The 21,365-nt window shown below is 47.6% G+C and overlaps 1 protein-coding gene across 7 annotated transcripts in view; it reads right to left on the reverse strand.

Moving 5' to 3' along the window:
• Positions 1-530: 530 nt before the first annotated feature.
• Positions 531-21,365, reverse strand: part of Cers4 (ceramide synthase 4) — a 34,651-nt gene continuing 13,816 nt past the window's right edge. For all 7 annotated transcript variants that reach the window (XM_075970946.1, XM_075970929.1, XM_075970951.1 and 4 more), the window contains exons 2-11: positions 10,879-11,052; positions 8,115-8,232; positions 5,879-5,997; positions 5,515-5,572; positions 4,702-4,752; positions 4,223-4,315; positions 3,850-3,978; positions 3,224-3,330; positions 1,092-1,248; positions 531-998 (exon numbers count right to left, since the gene is read on the reverse strand). In XM_075970946.1, the coding sequence (XP_075827061.1) occupies positions 822-998; positions 1,092-1,248; positions 3,224-3,330; positions 3,850-3,978; positions 4,223-4,315; positions 4,702-4,752; positions 5,515-5,572; positions 5,879-5,997; positions 8,115-8,232; positions 10,879-11,051 (1,182 nt within the window). In that variant the 5' untranslated portion in view covers position 11,052 and the 3' untranslated portion in view covers positions 531-821. The remainder of the gene's footprint in view (positions 999-1,091; positions 1,249-3,223; positions 3,331-3,849; positions 3,979-4,222; positions 4,316-4,701; positions 4,753-5,514; positions 5,573-5,878; positions 5,998-8,114; positions 8,233-10,878; positions 11,053-21,365) is intronic.

Genomic DNA, 21,365 nt, shown 5'->3' on the forward strand with positions numbered 1-21,365 from the left:
GACACTCAGTCCCTCTTGCATACTCCTAAAGACAGCATGGTCTAACCACACACGGATCCTGTGGTTTGATTTCTGACTTAAGTGACAATGGTGACTAAACTTCCATCTTAGAAGAAGAAGTTTTCCTATAGCACTTCTGAAGACAATGACCTCACTATCCTGGGTATAAAGACCCCAGTGTGGGGCTGCAGGTTGCTTTAAGCAAGAGACTACAAGGGCATGCTTGGGTCTCTGCTCTACCTTCTGACTTGGATGAGGAATACTGTATAGCTTCAGACAGAGAAGCTGCATCTAAGCTTAATAACATCTTTCCTGTAGCCAGTGCCTATCAGCTAATAACAATGTCCTTGGAGAGCTACTCTGGAGGAGAACATGGTGAAGGCACTGACCGGGGGATGGGGAGTATCTTCAGGCCATGATACTATATGTGTGGGAATAGACATAGATCTTGATGCGGCAGTGAGGAATCCTGTCAACAGAGGAATGGAGAGGAAAAACTGTGAAGGGAACCAAAACTCTCAGGCAGAGACTTCATCTCTGTTGAAGTTTTATTGGTCCTATGAGCCAAGGCTCCCCACAGCCCCCAGGCTACAACCTGAGGGTGGCTCTGACCAAATGCAGAGTCCACTGCTCCCCCAGGCTCTGTCCAGTTGCTCAAAGGGATAAAGGGAGACGAGATAAAAAGGGAAGTGCTGGAAACAGATCACCGGTCCTCTTCCTACCTTGAGGAGGACCTCCCTGTCTCCCAGGGTCACCAGCCCAGCATCTGGATATCCATCCACAATGCTGGAGGGCAACCCTCAATGTCAGTCCTAGGTTGTCTATGTGGACTGGGTGTGCCCATTGGCCAGACGCCCAGCTGCCCGGCTCCGTGGGCCATTGGCGATGGCTGGGCCAGACCCTCGAGTCACCCCGTTCTTCATTTGAGGACTTTCAGGAACTGCCCCGTCATCACTGGAGTCTGATTCTTCTGCATCACTACGAATGTCCTTTGCCATCTGCGAAAACAGACGAGGCCAGAGCTCAGAACATAGTGAGGAGCACTGAGACAAGGAGGGGCATTGGGATCCGACCCCGTTAGGCCTCCATACCTGACCCTTCCACAGGAAACTGAAGATCATGCGCAGGATAAGACAGAACCAGTACACATGAAGGATCTGCAGCATCACCAGGAGCACATTAAAGTAATAGTAGCCGAAGAAGGGACTCTTGTTCTTGATGGAGTCAAACAGAGTGGAATAGAGGACCCTAAAGCAGGAAGCAAGGAGTTTCACCAGCCTGTATAGCTCCCCATTCTGGGAACTTGCGTGGATCATCTGTGCTCCTGAGCCTCCCTAGTGCCCACTCCTGAGATGGTATCTCCCTTGACCTGCTTATGCTAAGTCAGTGAAGCATATAAGTGTATCAACTGACCTTTCTCTACCATAACTACAAGGCAGTAACAAGTGTACCACTGGCCCTCCCAGGCAACCCTTTATTATTACCCATCTGTCCTTAGATACAGTGTAACTCTTTACATCAACCTGAGACTTACATACTCATCAGTCAGAGACAATGTTCCTGAACCCACTATACCGACTCTGCAAGGTCACAGCTCTCGTGTCCTACACATATCCTCTATCATCAAAACTAACCCTGATGCTATTTCATATGCAAGAAAGAAAAATCCAACCACATCCCCTTGATTAATCTTTGTCCCTAGCTACTTCTTTTCTTTTCCCCAATGCTCTTATGCCTTCTAGAAGACCAAATGCCTATCCCCCCTCTCCTCTGCTGCTGCTTCTGCCTCCTCTTCCTCTGCACTCTCTCCCTTCCTCCTTCTCTCCTTCCTCCCTCCTCCATACTTACCTCTCCCTCCTCCACACTCATCTCCCTCCTCCGCACTCCTCCTCCATCTTCTTCACCAACTTCCACTCCCTTCTTTAGTCTTTCCTTCCATCTTTTTTCATCTTCCTCTCCTCTTTTCATTTTCACTTTTTGCTCCATTTTATTATCCATCTTCTCCATTTACTTTCTTTCTTTTCCCCTTCCTTCTCTCTCATCCCTCTGACTCCTTCTCTCCACCCAACCCTGTACGTAAGGGGCACTGAACAAGACCTTTATCACTGAACTTCACTACTGGTCCAGTCTTCAGCTCTCGGAACTTCTCCATCTCTCTCCAACAAAAACAAGAGAGCTCTAGGAGTTGGGTTGTATCGATACTTTTGCCCCAGATGACACTGCCCAGCTCCCTGCTACAAATGCCTGCCACAGGCTGGCAACTCCTGCATTTACACACCCACCCTTCCAGACAGCCCAAGCTGACAGGCCATCTGCCTCCATGTCTACCAAGGAGCATAAGACCCTCAAAACCAGCACGGAGCAGCTAGGGTCCTGATGCCTCCGGAAGTTTCTCCTAGTTTTGATGGTGTCCCCTTCTGGTCATCTCTTCTCACCTGCTCTGGTTTATCTGCCCCAGCTTCCCACATCTGCCTCAGTCCTCCATGGCTCCCACCTCCCTTCAGATAACATCCCATAGAATCCTTCATTACTTCCCCTGGCCACCTACCTGCATGCACCTTATCCTTCTCTCTGTTCCAAACTCATTTCTGTTCTTCCAAGACTGGAACACACTCAAGTCTCGGAGTCTTTACATATGTTGCTCTCTCTTCCTCTATGATCAGTATGGTTCTTGAGCCCCATTCATTCTCTATACACAACAGCTATCAGTGAAACACCCCTGAAGAGGGACTAATCCAGGGCCAACTACCTGCAAACCTGCTTCCTTCACAGTTCCTAGTTTCATTTTCTCTTCAGTGCTATCAGTCCCTTGTGCCTTGTGGTCTGTTGCTTGCCTGTCTATCCTTTTCCTCATCCATATCAGTTAGCTCCAGGGCAGACACTTGCATTGCTCTCTCTGATATTTCTTCACTCCCTAACACAGTTCAGAGACTCAACAAATATCAAAACAAATGTTTACTAGACAATTTTAGTAACCAGGCACTCAGACAGCCTCCTCCTCTCTCTTCCTGTCTTGGGAGTGCACTCTATTAGTACTGTACTCAGTTTCTGTTTCTCTGACTCTGGGCCTTTGCATATGCTGTGCTCTGGGCCAGGCACACCATTTCCTGCCTCCTGGAAATACTTCAGCCAACACCTCCAGTTCCCTGAAGTAGAGCACCAAGGGTGAGGCCTTCATGGATCCTGAGCACACCCTCCCATCTCCCTGTCCCTCAGGACTCACTGGGTGGGGAAGAATATGAGGCGAGTGTAGAAGAAGACTAAGGAGAAGATGATGAAGAGAGCGTTGCACACTCGCCGAAAGTGGGAATAGTTGAACATCTTACAAGCCTGGGGAGAGCAGCAAAGAGAAATAGGTTTAGGACCAAGAATCCATGCAAAGTGGTGGATCAGACAAGGGGAATCCTTTACTTGGGGACAAGAAGCTATGGGGGGAGCAAGTGATTGAGCTAAGGTTGTATCTCCAGAACTATGTAGGAAGGACCAAAAAAAAAAAAGAGTGATAAGACAGGGATAAGACACAGAGTATTTCATCTCCAGGGAGACTGGAGCATGGTGCCTCAGTTCCTGAAAGGCTGGAAAAGGCAGGGTCTCACATCCAAATGAGTCAGACAGGGATAAGGACTTCCTGTCCCAGAGAGACCAAGAGGAAATGGGCCTTACGTTGCTGGGACACTAAAGAAGGAAAAGTGAGGTTTCTTCTCCCAGAGAGATTGAGGGATTAAGGCATCATCACCCTGGCAGATTAGGAGAGACAGGGTCTATCAGATAGCCCAGTTGTGGCAGGGCCTCCTCTCCATGGCCAGGAAAACAGCAGGGTTGGCAGGGCAAGTGGAGAGGTGAACCTACCTCCAGCAGGTAGTCGGAGCAATCATGCAGCAGCAGCACCACGGAGCCAATGCGCAGCAAGTTGGAGCTGTAGGAGAAAGCTATCAGCCCCACGGTCACAAAGTGGTGCACCACCTGCTCCTTGAAGTCCTGCAGAAGACAATGGGTCACCACTGGGACAAGCCTCTGTGGCTGGAGAGCCCCATGCCTGGAAGCAAGCCTTTTCAGGAGATGTATAAGGCGTCTGGATCCCATACCTTCTGCCAGGAAGCAAGAGCACCTCATAGTGCAACGCTGAGGCCAATTCATCCCACTTCAGCCTCTCCCCAGAGATTAGAGCGCATCGCCACCATGGCGCCCACACATCCAGTTTGACGTGTTACTCATAACTCACCTTGCGTTTAATGTCAAAGGGCAGAGTGATTAGCAGTGAAATGTAGAAGCCCAGCTCCAGAAGATACCACCAGTACAGGGCCAGATTCAGGGTCTATAGCAGGGTGAGGAAAGATTAATTGTGATGTGTGGCGGTGCCTCCCTGGAAGGGACCCAGATGAAGATTCCCCCAGGGGAGGAGCCTCATCATCCAAGCAACAAAAAGGGCGGGGCCTCATCATACAGGCAGCTAGTGGGGCGGAGCCTTACCATACAGGAGCTAGTGGGGTGAAGCCTCACCATATAGGCAGGGAGTGGGGCTGAGCCTCATCATACAGGAGCTGATGGGGCGGAGCCTCATCATACAGGCAGGGAGTGGGGCGGAGCCTCATCATACAGGAGCTAATGGAGCGGAGCCTCATCATACAGGCAGGGAGTGGGGTGGGGTCTCTCTTGCCTGTGACCACAGAACTGAGTTTCTCCACAGTTCACTTGACTCACCTGCTGTGGGTAATTTTCCCAGCACAATGCCAGTGTCCACAACCATGGCTCCTATGAATGAACAAAGGATCTTAAGCTCTCTAAAGGCAAAAGCCAGCCTTCTACCCTGGATCTGAACCCTCCACAACCAGGACTTCCACAGCCTTCCATGTAACGATTCCACTCTGCCCTGCTTTTATGCTTTTCAAGCAAGGGGCTCACTGTGTAGCTCACATGGTCCTCAAATCCACTGTCTGTCTGCCCACAGCGGCTGAGTGTTAGTTTTGACTGTCAACTTGACACAACTGAGAATCACCCAGGAAGGTGGTCTCAATGAGGGATTACCTCGATAAGGTTGGTCTGTGCATATGTCTACATGAGACATTTTTCCTATTTGGGTTAACTGAGATGGGAAGACCCATCCTGAATGTGGACAGCACTATTTCATAAAGCAAGCCTTGGGCTGAATGAAAAATAGTGAGCTGAACACTAACATATATGCATTCCCTAATGTCTGTTCCTGACTAGGGATGTAAGTGACTCCCTCAAGCTACTTCCCCTGCTATGGTGGACTGGGACGTCGAACCATGAGCTAAAATAAATCCTTTCTCCCTTCAGCTGCTTCTCAGAAAATTCTATCACAGCAACAGAAAAGGAAAGTAGGGCAGCATGCTCTCCCCACCATAGCTCAGCCCTGCTCTCTCCTGCTTGTTCCAGTTCTGCCTCCCACTCCTCCCCCAGCAGATTTATTCACTGCAGATGGTCAGCTCCCAGCGCAAGGAGGTCTTCAGTAAGCTTGTGGTTGTGGGATAGGTGACCCTCAGGTTTACTCACATGGTAGAGGACAGAGATGCCACCCACGAAGGAACACAGATAGAAGACAAACCTCCAGCTGCAGAGGGGGAGGAAGCTAGTGAGGCAGCTGCCAAAAGAGCAGTGTCCAGGCCCCAGAGGTGGAGCTTCATCTGACAGGGAGACTGAAAAAGGGTGGGGCCTCACATCTCAGGAAGTCTGGGAAGGGAAGGACCTCAAGTGACGAGGAGGCTAGGGAGGGGTGAAGCCTCATCACCCACAGTCTAGGAGTGGCAGGGCTTCATTATCCAGACAGATTTGGAGGGATGGGACCTCATCACCAAGGAAGGCTAGGCGTGGGGCCTTATCATTCAAAAAGGCTACCTCCCCTGCACTCCATAATTACCTAGCTTCACAGAATTTCTTGGACAGGCAAGGACGTTCCAGGTTCCGACGTCTCCTGAACCAGCGTTGAGTCTGCCGCAGTGTGAGACCACATTGGGCAGCCAGGAGGACCATCTGGGTCTGAGCAGAGGATAATGAGGGAGAAGGGTCACAGTGGCCTAGTACTGGTTTCCTACTGTTGTCCCCAGATGCATGGGTCCCGCTTTGATTCCCACCCCACCCCCCTCTGGAAGCTCATCTTTCCCACAGAGCCATATCCACTATAGTGAGAGGAAAGAGAGGTTGTATGGGTGGAGAGACCTCCAGAACACTGGTCCTGCTTATACAACACACAAGTCACTGGTGGAGCCTGGCATCAAGAATGAGACTGGAGAATGGGGGATACAGCTCTGTGGTGCTTGCCTAGCATGAACAAAGTCCTGGGTTCATCCCCGGCACAAGAACATTTATGAGGATGAGAGGCAGGCTTTTCTGCAGCACTTGGGGAGTTGAGTCTCACCCTACCTGTTGCTTAATTTTTATTGTCAACCTGGCACCACCAAGAATCAACTGGAAAAGGGTGTCTCAATACTGCCCAGAATCGTTTGGCTTATGGCCGTGTCACTGGTGAATTATCTTGATTATTGACTGATGGGAGAGCTATCACCCCTAGACAGATGGACCTGAGAGCTGTGTTAAGAAATCTGGCTGAGCACAAGCCAGAGGTAGCAAACCAGTAAGTAGTATTTCTCCATGGCCTCTGCTTCGATTCCTGCCTCAGTTTCCTGCACTCACATTCCTCAGTGATCGCCTATTACTTGAAAGCGTGATTCGGAATGAACCTTTTCTTCTCCAACTTGCATTCAATGTTGAGCACAGCAACAGAAAGCAGACTAGGCTACTACGCCAGGCAGGCATTTCGTTCTCTACTCTATAGAAGCTAACCTGCCAGCCAGGCTGTTGGTGTATGCCTTTAACCCCAGCACTTGAAAGCCAGAGCCCAGCGGACTGTGAGCTTAAGGTCAGACTGGTCTACAGAGCAAATTCGAGGACAGCCAGAGTTACACAGAGAAACCCTGTCTCAAAAAACAAAAGCAAACAAAAAAGCTACTCTGTCCCCAGCCAGGATACACAGACTTCACTTGCACCTTCCCCTAGATAACCTGGCCCAGACCAAGCCAACTGGGTAGCCCCACCAAGGATGGGAATGGAAGCAGAGTCACAGGACAGTTTCTAGCATTCCAACCACTGGAACAGACACCTTGTCTCTCTCCAGAACAGGGAAGAAACCTACTCTTCTCACTGTGATCCCAGAATCTGTTTGGTGAGTGAGCATATGGCAGATGCCCCACACTAAGAGATGTGGGGACTCATATCCCAGGAAGCCTAGCAGGGCTTCTTAAGTCCCAAGAAGTCTGGGATCATCAGGGCCTCACGGCCCAAAAAAAAACCTAGAGGTGCAGGGGCTTATTATCCCGGAATGCTGTGAGTACCAGAGCTTCCAACCCTGGGGAACCTGAGGATAGGATCTTCAAGTCTCTGGAAGACCTGAAGGGGCAGGGCCTCATGTCCCAAGAAGTCTAAGAAGGGGCAGATTCAAGCTTTGATATCTTTAAAAGGCTTCCCCAGGTCCCAGGGAGACCAAAAAGGGTGGGACTTCATAACTCAGGAAGCTTAAAAGGGGGCAGACCCTTATGGCTCAGGGAGATGAGGGGTGTGCCCTCACATCTCAGAAAGACATGAGGTGAGTGGTCCTTGGACTTCCCACAGGGCAGGGAACCCTGATTGCTCTTTGGGCTGACGAGGGAGGGGGACTTGATGGGGGAGGAAAAGGGAAATGGGAGGCGGTGGCGGGGAGGAGGCAGAAATCTTAAATACATAAATAAATCATAAAAAAAAACATTAACCAGAAAAAAAAAAAAGACATGAGGGATAGGGCTTCAAGACCTAGGGAACTGAGACTAGGAAGGGCGGTCTCATACTGGGAGAGAAGTGGTTCCAAGCTGCAGGGAGCCTGAGGAGGATATGACTGGTCTACTAGTCTTAGCACAGCGGGGAGAGGTGGAGCCTCGCATCCAGGAGATGAGGGGTAGAGCCTCAGGTACCAGGGAATCTGTGGACTCAAGTAGAATGTAGGAAGGGGGCACTTATGAGTGAGTTCAAGGTCTCTGTGCAACCTCTAATAGTACTAAAAAGGACTCTGTTTCCAGATCCCAGGGACACCCCCACATACATGTCAAGAGGATGTTGGGGCTCACCTCCACGGGTCTCTGCCCCATCCTGAGGAAGTATTTCTCCAGCACTGGGTTGGGCTTCATCTGCCTCCTGATTTGATCCCGCACACCCATCCACCGGCTCAGGGGCAAGGCCACAAATCTGAGTACAAAGGGAGACATAACCCAGGAGAACTCAAATGAATGGGGTGTGACCATAGCAGGAGGAAATGGGGGGAACCTGAGGCTCAGGCAAGCGTCATCAGCATGTATGGTTCAAATCTACTGAACAGAGGGTTTGGAAACACACAGCCAAAATGCCCACGCAGGAAGGAAATTTTCTACCACTACACTCAGCCACAGTCCCTAGACCAAACCTAGGAAAAGGGACTAGCATCATCTTCAGGATAGGGATGTTCAGGCTAACTCACAGGGAACCCATGTTCCTTCACCCATCCTCAACCAGAACAAAAGTCCTCTGCATCTTAGTCTGCCTGTATGAGGCTCCTCAAGGGAGGGGCATCACCGGTTAAGTCCTACAATCCCTACTTCAGAGAAGGAACCTGGCTAATCAGTCCCCACATTGCCCACAAGAGGGTGCCCCAAGACCACAAATGGAGATTGAACGCCATCATTAGGGTTCTAGTATCTAAACCTCACTTAAGAAACTAGTCCCTCAAAAAGGAAGGAAGGGAGGGAGGGAGGGAGGGAGGGAGGGAGGGAGGGAGGGAGGGAGGGAAAGGAAAAGGAAAAAAAGAGAAAGAAAGAAAGAAAGAAAGAAAGAAAGAAAGAAAGAAAGAAAGAAAGAAAGAAGCAAACTAGTCCCTCTGAATGTGGTTGACAGTTGGGGCAGACTGAGGGGCCAATGACAATGGCACTGGGATTTGTCTCTACTGTATGTACTGGCTTTTTGGGATGCTATTCTCTTTGGATGTATACCTTGTTCAGCCTGAATGTAGTGGGAAGGGCCTTGGACCTTCCACAGGGCAGGGTGGCTTGCTCTCTCTTAAGATTGGAGGGGGTAGGGGGGTATGTGGAGGGAGTGGGAGGGAAGTGGGAGGAGGCGAGGAAGTGGGAATTTTGATTGGTATTTTTTAAACAATAAAATAAAATAATTTTTTAAAAAAAGGAACCCGAGGCCTAGATCCATCTACTGAAAAACTCCTGTTAGATACCACAGTGGTGGAGTGGGAGACCAGTCTCTGTTGAGTACTTACCCCACATGGGGAAGTCCAAGCTATGATATCGTGTCTGCTTGCTTGCTTGCTTGCTTGCTTGCTTGCTTGCTACAGTCTCCCTATGCAGCCAGCCTATGTTCAAACTGGCAATCTTCCTGCCTCAGCCTTCCCAATGCAGGGATTACAGTCATGTACCACCATGCCCAGCCTAAGATCACCACTTAAATGTGAAAATACACCCATCTGGGCTCCAGTGGTGAAGCTGGGCACAGTACCACCCTACTCTCCTGTCCATTAAGAGGTGTGGCCTTGTTGGAGGAAGAGTGTCATGAGGGGGTGGGCTTGGAAGTCTCATATATGCTCAAGCCACACCCAGTGTCTCAGTCACTTCTTGCTGCCTGCAAGACATAGGACGACGCTCAGCTACTTCTCCAGCACCACATCTCCCTGCAAGCCACCATGTCACATGATGATAACAGAATAAACCTCTGAAAATGTAAGCCACTCAAATTAAATGCTTTTCCTTTATAAGAGTTGCCATGGTCACGGTGTTTTGTCACTGCAATAGAAACCCTAATTAAGACATCTCCCATCCCTGTTTTTCCCAGCTCCTATGGGAAAGCAACCTTCTTTGAAGGCCTGTCTAAACTGGGTTTCCCACAATTCCTACATACCCAGCTGATCTACAAATGTTACTGAACATGTTACTTAGACGTGTTACTAAAGCACTCGGTGTCTCCATTTCTTCCCTTGTAAAGCAGGACTAATAGTAGTTCCCTCTCATATATGGGCATCATGAATTGAGCTAAGACATGCAGACATCTTAGAGTTGTATATGGCAGAGGTGCCTTCAAAAGTATATGAAGGGACTAGGGAGATAGTTCAGTAAAGATGTTTACCACACAAGCATGAGGACATGAGTTCAAATCCCCAACACCCATGCAATGACCTGGATTGGCCATATGCCTGCCTGGGGGTTGTGGGTTGAGAGAAAGAAAGATCACCCGGGCTTGCTAGTCACCCTGCTGGGGGGCAGTAACATAGTGACAGGAGTATGTGCTCGACTTCTGCACACATATACACATTTAAAAATATAACTTCAGCAAATGCTCCTTAGATCACTCACATCCTGCCTGTGTTCAGGGGGCTGAGAGCTCAGAAACCCCTTGATGGTGGGAACCACAAACCAAGTGCACTTCTGGTTAGGGCTTGACGCTAAAATGGGATCCTCCTGAGACAGACCAAGGGCTCTGTCTTGAAACACAAGCTTAGGAGAATTGCAGAAGTCTGGAGATGCGACTGAGATGGCAGAATGCTTGCAGAGCACGAATCGGGAGTGGTAGCAGATGCCTATCATGAAACACTTACGAAGTGGAGGCAGGAAAGCAAGATGTTCACGGGGCTAGAGAGGTGGTTCAGCAGTTAAGAGCACTTGCTGTATTTCCAGGAATGTAGTTTAGATGCCAGCACCCAAACCAAGTGGCTCCTAACCACGTGTAACTCCACCTCTGGGGAATCTGACACCATTTTCTGACCTGTGGGCACCTGCATGCTCATAGTACACATACACACATACACATGCATGCATGCATGCAAATGCAGGGCTCCACCAGCCACAGCATGGCACTCACCTCTCAAAGACGATACGCACAGCCACCAGGACCAAAGCCACTGGCAAGGCAGCAAGCATGTGGTGAGGGTGGGCGAACACCAGGCCATCTCGGTCCTCCAGCTGTGCCCATGTGCTGTTGGGTGGTAACCAGTACTTCTCCTGCCACAGCCACTCACTGAAGCTGAACAACATGCTGTGGAGACACAATCAGGTAAGTGCAGAGCAACTCAACTAGAAGCGTGTATACCATGGAAGAGGCTGAGCATCCAAGCCACAGAGCATTCTACTTGAAGGAACGTCAGAAGAGGGAAAGACTGGAGAGAAGGCACGGTGGTTTAGAGCACGGACTGCTCTTCCCAAGGACCAGGGTTCAATTCCCGCCTCCCACACAGCAACTAACGGCCACAACTCCAGCTCTAGTGGAGTCAAGGCCTCCTGGTTCTCACAGGCACTGCACTCGTGGTGCATAGACATACATGCAGGCAAAACACCCATACACACTGGGGTGGTCTGAATGGGAATGCCTCCAGAGACTCACATATTGAATGTTTGGTCCCTAGTTGAAGGACCTTTTAATTTAAGAAGAATTAGGAGCTATGGCTTTTGGAGAAGGTGTGCCACTGAGGTGCTAACTCTAGGCCCAGTGTCCCTCTGCCTACAGGTCAGGAATATAAACTCTTAGCACCAGACTTGCCTGCCTGTTGGCACACTCCCTGCCAGAGTGATAATAAACCAACCCTCTGAAGCTGTAAGCAAGCCCCAATTAAATATGTCTTTTCCTTCCTCAAGATCCAGCAATACCACTTTGGGGTATATATCCAAAGGATGCTCAATGGTAACACAAGGACATGTGCTCAACTATGTTCATAGCAGCATTGTTTGTCATAGCCAGAAACTGGAAACAACCTAAATGTCCCTTGATTAAAGAATGGATAAGGAAAACGTGGTACATTTACACAGTGGAGTACTACACAGCAGAAAAAAATAATGACATCTTGAAATTTGCAGGCAAACGGATGGATCTAGTAAACATCATATTGAGTGAGGTAACCTAGACCAAGAAAGACAATTATCATATGTGCTCACTCATATGTGGTTTTTAAACATAAAGCAAAGAAAAACCAGCCTACAAATCACAATCCCAGAGAACCTAGACAACAATGAGGACCCTAAGAGAGATATACACAGATCTAATCTACATGAGAAGTAGAAAAAGACAAGACCTCCTGAGTAAATAGGGAGCATGGGGACCATGAGAGAGGATTGAAGGGAAGGGGAGGGGAAGAGAGGGGAGCAGAGAAAAATATATAGCACAAAAAAATCAAATAAAAAAAAAGAAAAAAGAAAGAAAAAAGTGATTAGGCAGTGGTAGAATAGCTGGACATGCTAAAGCAACATTGAGAAAAGTCATTCATGGCTATAATGACTGGACATATTTGGATGTAGAGATTACAATTACTGTGATGAGAATAAGAGTAACTAATGTAGAGTGCGCAATGCTCCATGTGTGCCACAGAAACTTGTCTGTTTTCACTGGGACAGGGAAACAGACTTGAGAGCGTCAGTAGAGTATACAGAACTGGGTTAGCAAGCCATCACCTAACAAGGACAACTAAAGAAGTTAAGAGGTTAAGTAAATTCCACACATTAGTGAAACAAAAAGTATAAAAATTAAATACAAAAAATAAAAATTCTTCTGCCTAAATGTGAAAAAAGTCAAATAGTAAAGAATTACCTAGAATAAGCACTGAAGTTCCTTTTTTTTTTTTTACAGCAACCCTGATTCTTTCCTTTGAGAAGACTTTCTTAGAGTTGGCTGTGTATTCTTCCAGACATTTCACTATCCACATGGATGAGTTTGTTTAAAGTAACTTCCTATAATAATCTTCACAAATATATGCATTTATTTGGCTTTTATTACATTTAATAATAGATATGGAGTATATTTCTATTTCAACATTACAGATCAATATTTTTCTTACTATTTTATGTTTAACTGGATATAAAGAAAATCACAGGCCGGGTGGCCGTGGTGCACGCCTTTAATCCCAGCACTCGGGAGGCAGAGGCAGGCGGATCTCTGTGAGTTCAAGGCCAACCTGGTCTACAAGAGCTAGTTCCAGGATAGGAACCAAAAGCTATGGAGAAACCCTGTCTCGAAAATCCAAAAAAAGAAAGAAAGAAAGAAAGAAAGAAAGAAAGAAAGAAAGAAAGAAAGAAAGAAAGAAAGAAAGAAAGAGCCGGGCGGTGGTGACGCATGCCTTTAATCCCAGCACTTGGGAGGTAGAGGCAGGCGGATCTCTGTGAGTTCGAGACCAGCCTGGTCTACAAGAGCTAGTTCCAGGACAGGCTCCAAAACCACAGGGAAACCCTGTCTCGAAAAACCAAATTAAAAAAAAAAAGAAAGAAAGAAAGAAAGAAAATCACAGTACAATTGCATCATCTGACTAATAAGAAACCAAAGGACTTTTCTTTTAATTCTGTAGACTTTCACTGTTTTCCTTTTATTATTGTTTGATCCCTTTGTTCTATTTGTTCTCTGAGTTAAAGTTTATTTTATAAGTTGCCACAACCATGGTGTTTCATCACAGCAATAAAACAGTAACTAAGACACACATAAAAATAAATAAATCTTTTAAAAGTCAGTAAACAATACTGTAAACAATACAGTATACAAGTCTCTGGTTTGTCTGAGAAAGCATTTCCATGGTTAGATCCTGGAAGTTCTTTTATTTATTTATTTATTTATTTATTTATTTATTTATTTATTTATTTATTAAGGATTTCTGCCTCCTCCCCTCAACCGCCTCCCATTTCCCTCCCCCTCCCCCAATCAAGTCACCCTCCCTCATCTGCTCCAAGAGCAATCAGGGTTCCCTGACCTGTGGGAAGCCCAAGGACCGCCCACCTCTATCCAGGTCTCCTAAGGTGAGCATCCAAACTGCCTAGGCTCCCCCAAAGCCAGTACATGCAGTAGGATCAAAAACCCACTGCGATTGTTCCTGAGTTCTCAGTATTCCTCATTGTCCTCTATGTTCAGCTAGTCCGGATTTATCCCATGACTCAGTGGTTCGTCTTCGATGAATACAGAAAAAAGGAGGAAGAGTGCTTAGAGGTTGCAGGGCACGTTCTTGGGGCTGCATTGTGCCTGAGCCCTGCCTCTAATCCTTTTTATCTGCTTCCTGACTATTGTGTCTCAAACTGCTCTGCTCCGCCACACCCTCCACATGATGTAATGATGCTTTCCAAGTAGAAACGGAGGATAAATCTTTTGTCCATTAAATTGTTTGATATATGTTTTGTCACAGTGATGAAACCACTTAACTTGAGGTTTGATGTCTGCTGGTGTGGTTTGGTTTTCTTTATTTTGTTTTGTTGGGAGCAGTTGTTTCATTTTTCTTTTCTTTCAATATGAAATTTAATAGAATGAACTACATAAAAGCCAGAGAGGCATAGCAATTTATCTGTAACCCCCGCCCATAGGAGGTGAAGGCAGGATTTTCCCAGAGCATGCTAGCTGATCAGAAGGGCTGAAAAAGCAAGCTCAGGTTCAGAAAAAGACCTTGCAAGGATGAGTAAGGTAAAGGGCTGATGTGGGAGTCCCCTCTGTCTGCTATCCAGGGTGACTGTACAGGCAGCAAGATGTCTCTGTCAATTTTAGAGTTTTGGAAGTTAATAACAATGCACTTCCTGCTTACTTGGGTAATATTATGTCCTTTGGGATCTTTGATGGAATTGAAGACAAGATAATTATAATTATAAACTTCAGTTATGATAAGCATTTCATTTTGGTTGGTTTAATTTCTGGCTTGGTCATGGACCAGTTACGTAACCTTGGTAGTAGATGACTTAATCTCTGTGTCTCAGCTTCCCATCTGTAAATGGGATCCACAATAATCCCTTCCAGGAGGACTGGGAGGTTGGGAAGGATGCCTCGAGCTACACAAGTGACAGTCAATAATGGTCACCAGAGAGAAAACTGATGGTCTGTGAAAGATTGAGAAGTCATTGGTATATGGCAGCTTCTGGAAGATTCTTTGTGTTGTGGGGTATATAGTGGTATATTATTTCTGTTTTAATAAATAAGCTTGCCTGAAAATCAGAGGGCAAAGCTAAACCACAAGAGGTCAGGCAGTGGTAACACACACCTTTAATCACAGGATTTGGGAGATAGAGGCAGACAAATCTCTATGAGTTCGAGGCCACCCTGGACTATACAAAATTGATCCAGAAAACAGATCCAGGTGGTGGTGGCTCGCACCTTTAATCCCAATACTAGGGATCCCATGCCTTTAATCCCAGCATTAGAGAGGTGGAGACAGGAGTGATATGGCTGGGTGGAGAGAGAAATATAAAGGGGAAGAGACAGGAACTCGCAGGAGTGTGGAGTCTGAGGTTGGTGGAGAGCACTGCAAGATTATCCCTTTGTTTGAGCCTTGGCAGAGGTTAAGATTTCTCCAGTGGCTTGACTGCTTTGATTTTCTGATCTCCATCTTGAACCCCAATATCTGTCTCTTGAGTTTTTATTATTCATGCAACAAGGTAGTATATGCATATATGTACAAGTGCACGGGCCCATGCACGCACATGTGGAGCCCAGATTATAGTGGCTACCTTCCTAACTAGCTTGTTTTCCAGCTTATTTTTTGAGACAGGGTCTCTCACTAAACCCACAGCTTGCCAGTTGACTACACTGACTAGCCAGTGAGCTCCCAAGAGCTTCCTGTCTCTGATCCCCAGTACTGGCATTACAGGCATGTCCGTGAGAGCTGGGGACTTGAACTCAAGCCCTTTGCACACTGAGTCAGCACCGAGGCCTTGGATGATTTTCTTCATGCACCTTCCCCACCCCTATCCCCAGTTCTGAGAGTAGAACCCAGGGCTTTGATCAGGCTAGGCAAATGCTCCCCAGAAGACACATCCCCAGCCCTAACTAACACACTACCATTAGCTGTGACCCTAGTCCTTCATTGGTGATTTCTAGGTTTCCATTGCTCTCAGTAGTGCATTAGGCTGAGAATCCATCAGCCACTCAGTTTTCTGGTGAGCCCAGAGGGCTCATGATCCAGTTACATTCAGCAGGCTTCCTTGCGGAACACTGACCCGCCAGGGACATAGCCCTCAACACGTGTACTTCTGGGGAATATTTATAATCCAGATCCCCACAGGAGAAAAGTTCACATGATCCAGCAGTCAAGAGACAAAGGGGTCAGGTGTGGTGGCACAGGGTCCTCTCTGCACGGAAGGCTCATACCTGGCTGCAGGGTGGCTACTGTGCCTGTGGTCCCAGACTTGTGGGGTGATGCGGAGTGAGCTGAGTCGAGAAGGAGGAAACATAGCCTGACTTGCAGATGCCTGAAGAATCTGTTTCACTAAAACACTTAATTTTTTTAACCTTTACTTTTATTTTGTGTGTATGGGTGTTTTGCTTGCATGCATGTCTGTGCACCATGTATGTACAGTGCCCACAACGGCTAGGAGAAGGCGCCAGATCCCCTGGAACTGGAATCACAGATGATTGGGAGCTGCCATGGAGGTGCTGGGAATTGAACCTGGGTCCTCTGCAAGAACAGCCTCTCTCTTAATGAGTGAGCCATCTCTTCAGCACCTCACTACAAAATCTGAAACTCAGTATGTGATGCCATTGTGTCTGTGTGGGCACACGTGTGTCACAGCGTCCATGTGGAGGCCTGAGGACAATTGAGGGAGTTAGTGCCCCCTTTCCACTCAGCAGTTGAACTCAGGTCATCGACTTAGTGGCAAGCCAGAGGGCTTGCGGAACCATCTTGCTATCCTGTTTTTATTTTTACTGTGTTGAAGCAAAGTCTGGTGTAGCATGAACTGTCCTCAAGCTGTTTAGCCAAGGGTAGTCTTGAACTTCTGATCCTGCTGCCTCTGCTTCCCACGGGTAGGGCTGGCAGTTGTACGTCATCATTCTCACGGAGTGGAGTGCTGGGCATGGAAACCAGGGCCTCGTGCATGCATTTGCGTTCTGGGGAATTGCTCTACCAACTGAGCTACAGCCTGTTCCTCTTTTTCCTTTTTCCTTTCAAAATACAGTCCAAACCGGGCGACGGTGGCGCACGCCTTTAATCTCAGCACTCGGGAGGCAGAGGCAGGCGGATCTCTGTGAGTTCGAGACCAGCCTGGTCTACAAGAGCTAGTTCCAGGACAGGCTCCAAAGCCACAGAGAAACCCTGTCTCGAAAAACCAAAAAAAAAAAAAAAAAAAATACAGTCCAAGCTGCTGACCTGGGACTTGCTTTCTTCTGGTCTCTGCTTTCTAAGGGCTGCAATGACAGATGTGTGCCAAACCCAGCTCCTAACATTAAACTTTAGAACAATTTTTGAAAGTGTGTGTGTGTGTGCGCGCGCGCACGCGTGTATGTGCGTGTGTGTGTGTGTGTGTGTGGTGTGTGTGTGTGTGTGTGTGTACGTGTGTGTGGTGTGTGTGTGTGTGTGTGTGTACGTGTGTGTGTGTACGTGTGTGTGTGTGTGTGTGTGTGTGTGTGTGTGTGGTGTGTGTGTGTGTGTGTTTCAGTCCTCCCAGCAAGGGGGTCTGAGAAGTTTTCAGCGCCTTATGAAACAATGTTTCACTGCCCATTTGTTGGCTTCTGCTCTAGGCTTTCTTCTCTCCCAGCAGGCGATTCCTGGGGGAATTCCAGTTTCTTGAGGCCCATTGTTTCAATAGTCTGATACCCGGAAGTGAGGGACACAAGTTTCTGTTCGGAGTGTGCTCATCTCTGTCCGTTGGGACTTTCAGAATAGTAAGGATCAAATTTAAATACACAGGCCCCGGTTAGGCATGTCAGGGTAGGGCTTTTAGCTCCTTTTCCACTCCCCTTGCCTTTCCTTTCTCTCCTCCTCCCTCTCTCCTCAGCTTAGCTGGCCCCTCTGTTGGGCCCTTCAGCACAAAGCCCTGGTCTCTCCCTCCTTGCATACAGGGATATTTTTAGTTAGTAAGAGGGATTATCAGCCGAGTCCCAGGTGGCAGGGGCCTGGCTGGGAGTGGGGCCAGCTAGGCTTCAAAGAGCAAGCAGGCGGGGTGTGGGTGGCATGGGGTGGGGAGGAACTCAGGGGTAGGAGGGGTTGAGGATAATAAAAGCTGAGGCTGAGCGTGCTGGCCCAGCCACCTCTGCTAACTCTCCCATTGACCTCACTCACTTTAACTTGCCTTGTGGGCTGCTCTGACCCAACCCAGTTTGAGCACAGAAGCCAGACTCTAAGGGAAGGACAATGGAGGTCGGGAGGGTTTCCAGGCAGAGTGAGCCTGCTCGGAACTGCCTAGGAATCATCTAGAAAGCCTATAGTGCTGTGTACCTTCTATCCTAGCACTGGGGAGGCAGAGACTGGGGGATTTTGAATGCCAGCATATCCTGGGAAGACCCTGAGTTTAAGAACCAGGGGCTAGGGTAGGGGTTGGCTCAATTATGAGTGCTTGCCTAGCATGTGAGGGGCCATGGGTCCTGTCCTAGCACTGCAAAAATAACAGTAATATTTTTCATGGCAGATGTGGTGATATATGCCTATTAGCATTTGAGAGGTGGAGGCCAGACTGGGCAAGATTATATCTTTTAAAGCAAAGGTTGGGGATATGGCTCAGCAGTATAGAGTTTCTACTCCTACAGTGAGAAGCTGGAAGTGTATTGCTAAGCCCAAGAGAATCTTTATCTAGAATTTACTAGGGGACTGGGCTTGCCTATAATCCTCCAATAAGAGGGTGGAGGCATGGTTTGGCAGTAGAGAACAGGCTTAGAATCCACCATTGTGGGTCTGGGAGTGTGACTCGGTGGTGGAATCCCTTCCTAGAAATCCCCAATTTACCAAAGAAGCAGGTCGCTGGTAAAAAGGCTAGCGCTCTATCTATCAATCTATCTATCAATCTATCTATATCTATCTATCTATCTGTTTCTCTGTATCCTCCCTCCCTCCTCCTCTTTCCCCCCTCCTTCTCTTTCCTCTCTGCCTCTTCTCCCTCCCTCTCTCCTCCATCTCTTGCTCTCTCCCTGTCTCTTCACTTCCGTCCTCCTCTCTCCCCTTCATCCATCTTCTCTGGACCCCATGAGGTGAGCAGTCTGCTCTGCCTCATCACAAGCCAGGGACTACGACCTCTGAAACTGAGAGCCCAAAACAAATCTTTCTGCCTTCGAAGTTAACCATCTCAGATAGTTGATCACAAATCTGGAAACCTAACACCCCTACTTAAGTCAGCACTCCAAGCACCCACCACTACCACCTCACCCCACAGCCACTTCCATGAGGCTTGGAATGAACATGGCTGGGTCTGGGTCCCCACACAGTAGCATGTCTCCAGGGGTCCCAGCATCACGGTATGTGAGAGCAGGGTCATACAGGGACAGCTGGAGATGATGGACAGGTCTGTCATCCCAGTACTTGGGAGTAATTAAGTCAGGAGGATGGTAAGTTTCAGGCAAGCTTAGGCTACAACGTGATGCCCTAGGAAGGGGCAAAAAGGAGGAGTTAAAAGGAGAAAGGAAAAGGGAAGGAAGAGGAAAGGGAGGGAGAAAGGTAGGAAAGGAAAGAAATAAAAAAGAAAAACACAAGTTGGGTGGTGGCGCACGCCTTTAATCCTAAGACTTGGACCAGTGGCAGGTGATCTCTGAGTTCCAGGCCAGCCTGGTCTACAGAGAGAATGCCAGGACAGCCAGGGCTACACAGAGAAACTCTGTCTTGAAACACCAAAAAGAAAAGGAAAACACAATAACTATGTGCTTAAAATGTGTGGTTATATACACATACACACACATTATTTTGGAAGAAGGGGTGAGAAAAGGTCTCAGTGTAGCCCAGACAACATCAAACCCACTATGTAACTGTGATTACCCATAAGCTCCTGCTTCTCCTGCCTGCACCTTCCAAGTGTTGAGAGATTACAGGCACGCACCACCACTCCCAGCATACTCTGATGTACTTTGACATGTATCAAAACCCATGACATCACTGCCTCAGTCATAATGAGCATCTTCATTCCTCCCCTGAAATGCTCTCTGTGGAACCCCTCCTTCTCTCCTAGCAGAAGCAATCCTGACGTGCAGCACTTGGTCAGAAATCTTAGGGTTCCCCACTCTAGGATGCCTCGGGAAGATTGAGGAGGGGGAGAAAGTTGTGGCTTGGATAAACCTTGGAGGCTTTTAAGTGAAAGAAGACAAGGTAAACACTGCCATGATTCCAACAACAGGAGGTCCCTGGAGCAGTCAAAAGGACAGAGGCCTGGGGACATGGCTCAGTGGGTAGAGTTTACTGTGCAAGAATGAGGGCCTGAGCTCACGACTGTCTGGAACTCCAAAATCTGATACCTCACACAGACATACATGCAGGCAAAACACCAATGTACACAAAATAAAAATAAATAAATAAATCACTTAAAAAAAATGAGGGCCTGAAGGGTATCCCCAGTACCCAAATAAGAAAATCAGGCATGCCAACATACACCTGTTATCCCAGCCCTAGAGAAGTGGAGAGAAAGACAGGGTCCCTAGGGCCAATCTAGCTGAATCAGTGAGCTCTAGGTTCAGTGTGAGACCCTGTGTTAAAAAACTAGATGAACAATTGAGGAAGACACCTGATGCCTGATGTCAACTTCTGACCTACACATGCACGTATATGCACATGTACATACACACACACACACACACACACACACACACACACACACGGACTAGAGGTTGCCAGAGCTTGGCAAGGAAGAGGGAGAACCGAGAAGTTAATGTTTAATGATTACTGCTTGAATTGTGCAAGATAAAAACATTCTGTAAACTGGGGCACAGCTATGTGAATAAATTAGGAATGCCAAACTGTGCACTGTCTGGTGTGGGTAGATCAAAGAATTAAGAAAACAAAGCAAAATGCAAGGAGACAGTAATGGCCCCATTTCTAATTTATGTAATGGAAAACCACCAGCACAGTTCAGTTTGGGGTAATGACAGAGGCAGCCTCATCAGACTCACAGATGCCAATGATATGTTTCAGGCAAAACATAAAAACACTACCTGAGTTGGGTAAGAGGCAGCATGCCAGGAAACAGAGCTAAAGGGGAAACTGAGGCAGGAGAACAGCAAGTTTCAGTAGAGACTGAACTAAAGAATGAGTTCAGTGGTAAAGAACCTACCTGGAATCCAGTAGTAATGAGCTGGGTCAAGGCTAAATGTGAACCCTTGCTTAATATACAGGAAGCCCTGGGATCAATCACCACCATCACTAATAATAATAACAACAACAACAATACCTAGAAATTCTAGTCCTTGTGCAGTTTTTTTAAATTTAATTAATTAATTACTTAGAGATAGAGTCTTGCAACTTAGCCCTGGTTAGTCTGAAATTTGTTATGGAGGCCATGATGGTTTCAAACTCTCAGTCTTACTGTCTCAGCCTCCCAAAAGCACGAGGCTATTTAAAGTTAAACCAGTTTGTCCTGGGGGCTTGGTTAGCTCAGTTGTAGAGCTCTTTCTTGCTTGCCACACTCCAGGCTCTAAGTTCCATCCCCAAT

The sequence above is a fragment of the Microtus pennsylvanicus genome, chromosome 1 (genome assembly GCF_037038515.1).
Source record: "Microtus pennsylvanicus isolate mMicPen1 chromosome 1, mMicPen1.hap1, whole genome shotgun sequence".
In the NCBI taxonomy this organism is placed as follows: Eukaryota; Metazoa; Chordata; class Mammalia; order Rodentia; family Cricetidae; genus Microtus; species Microtus pennsylvanicus.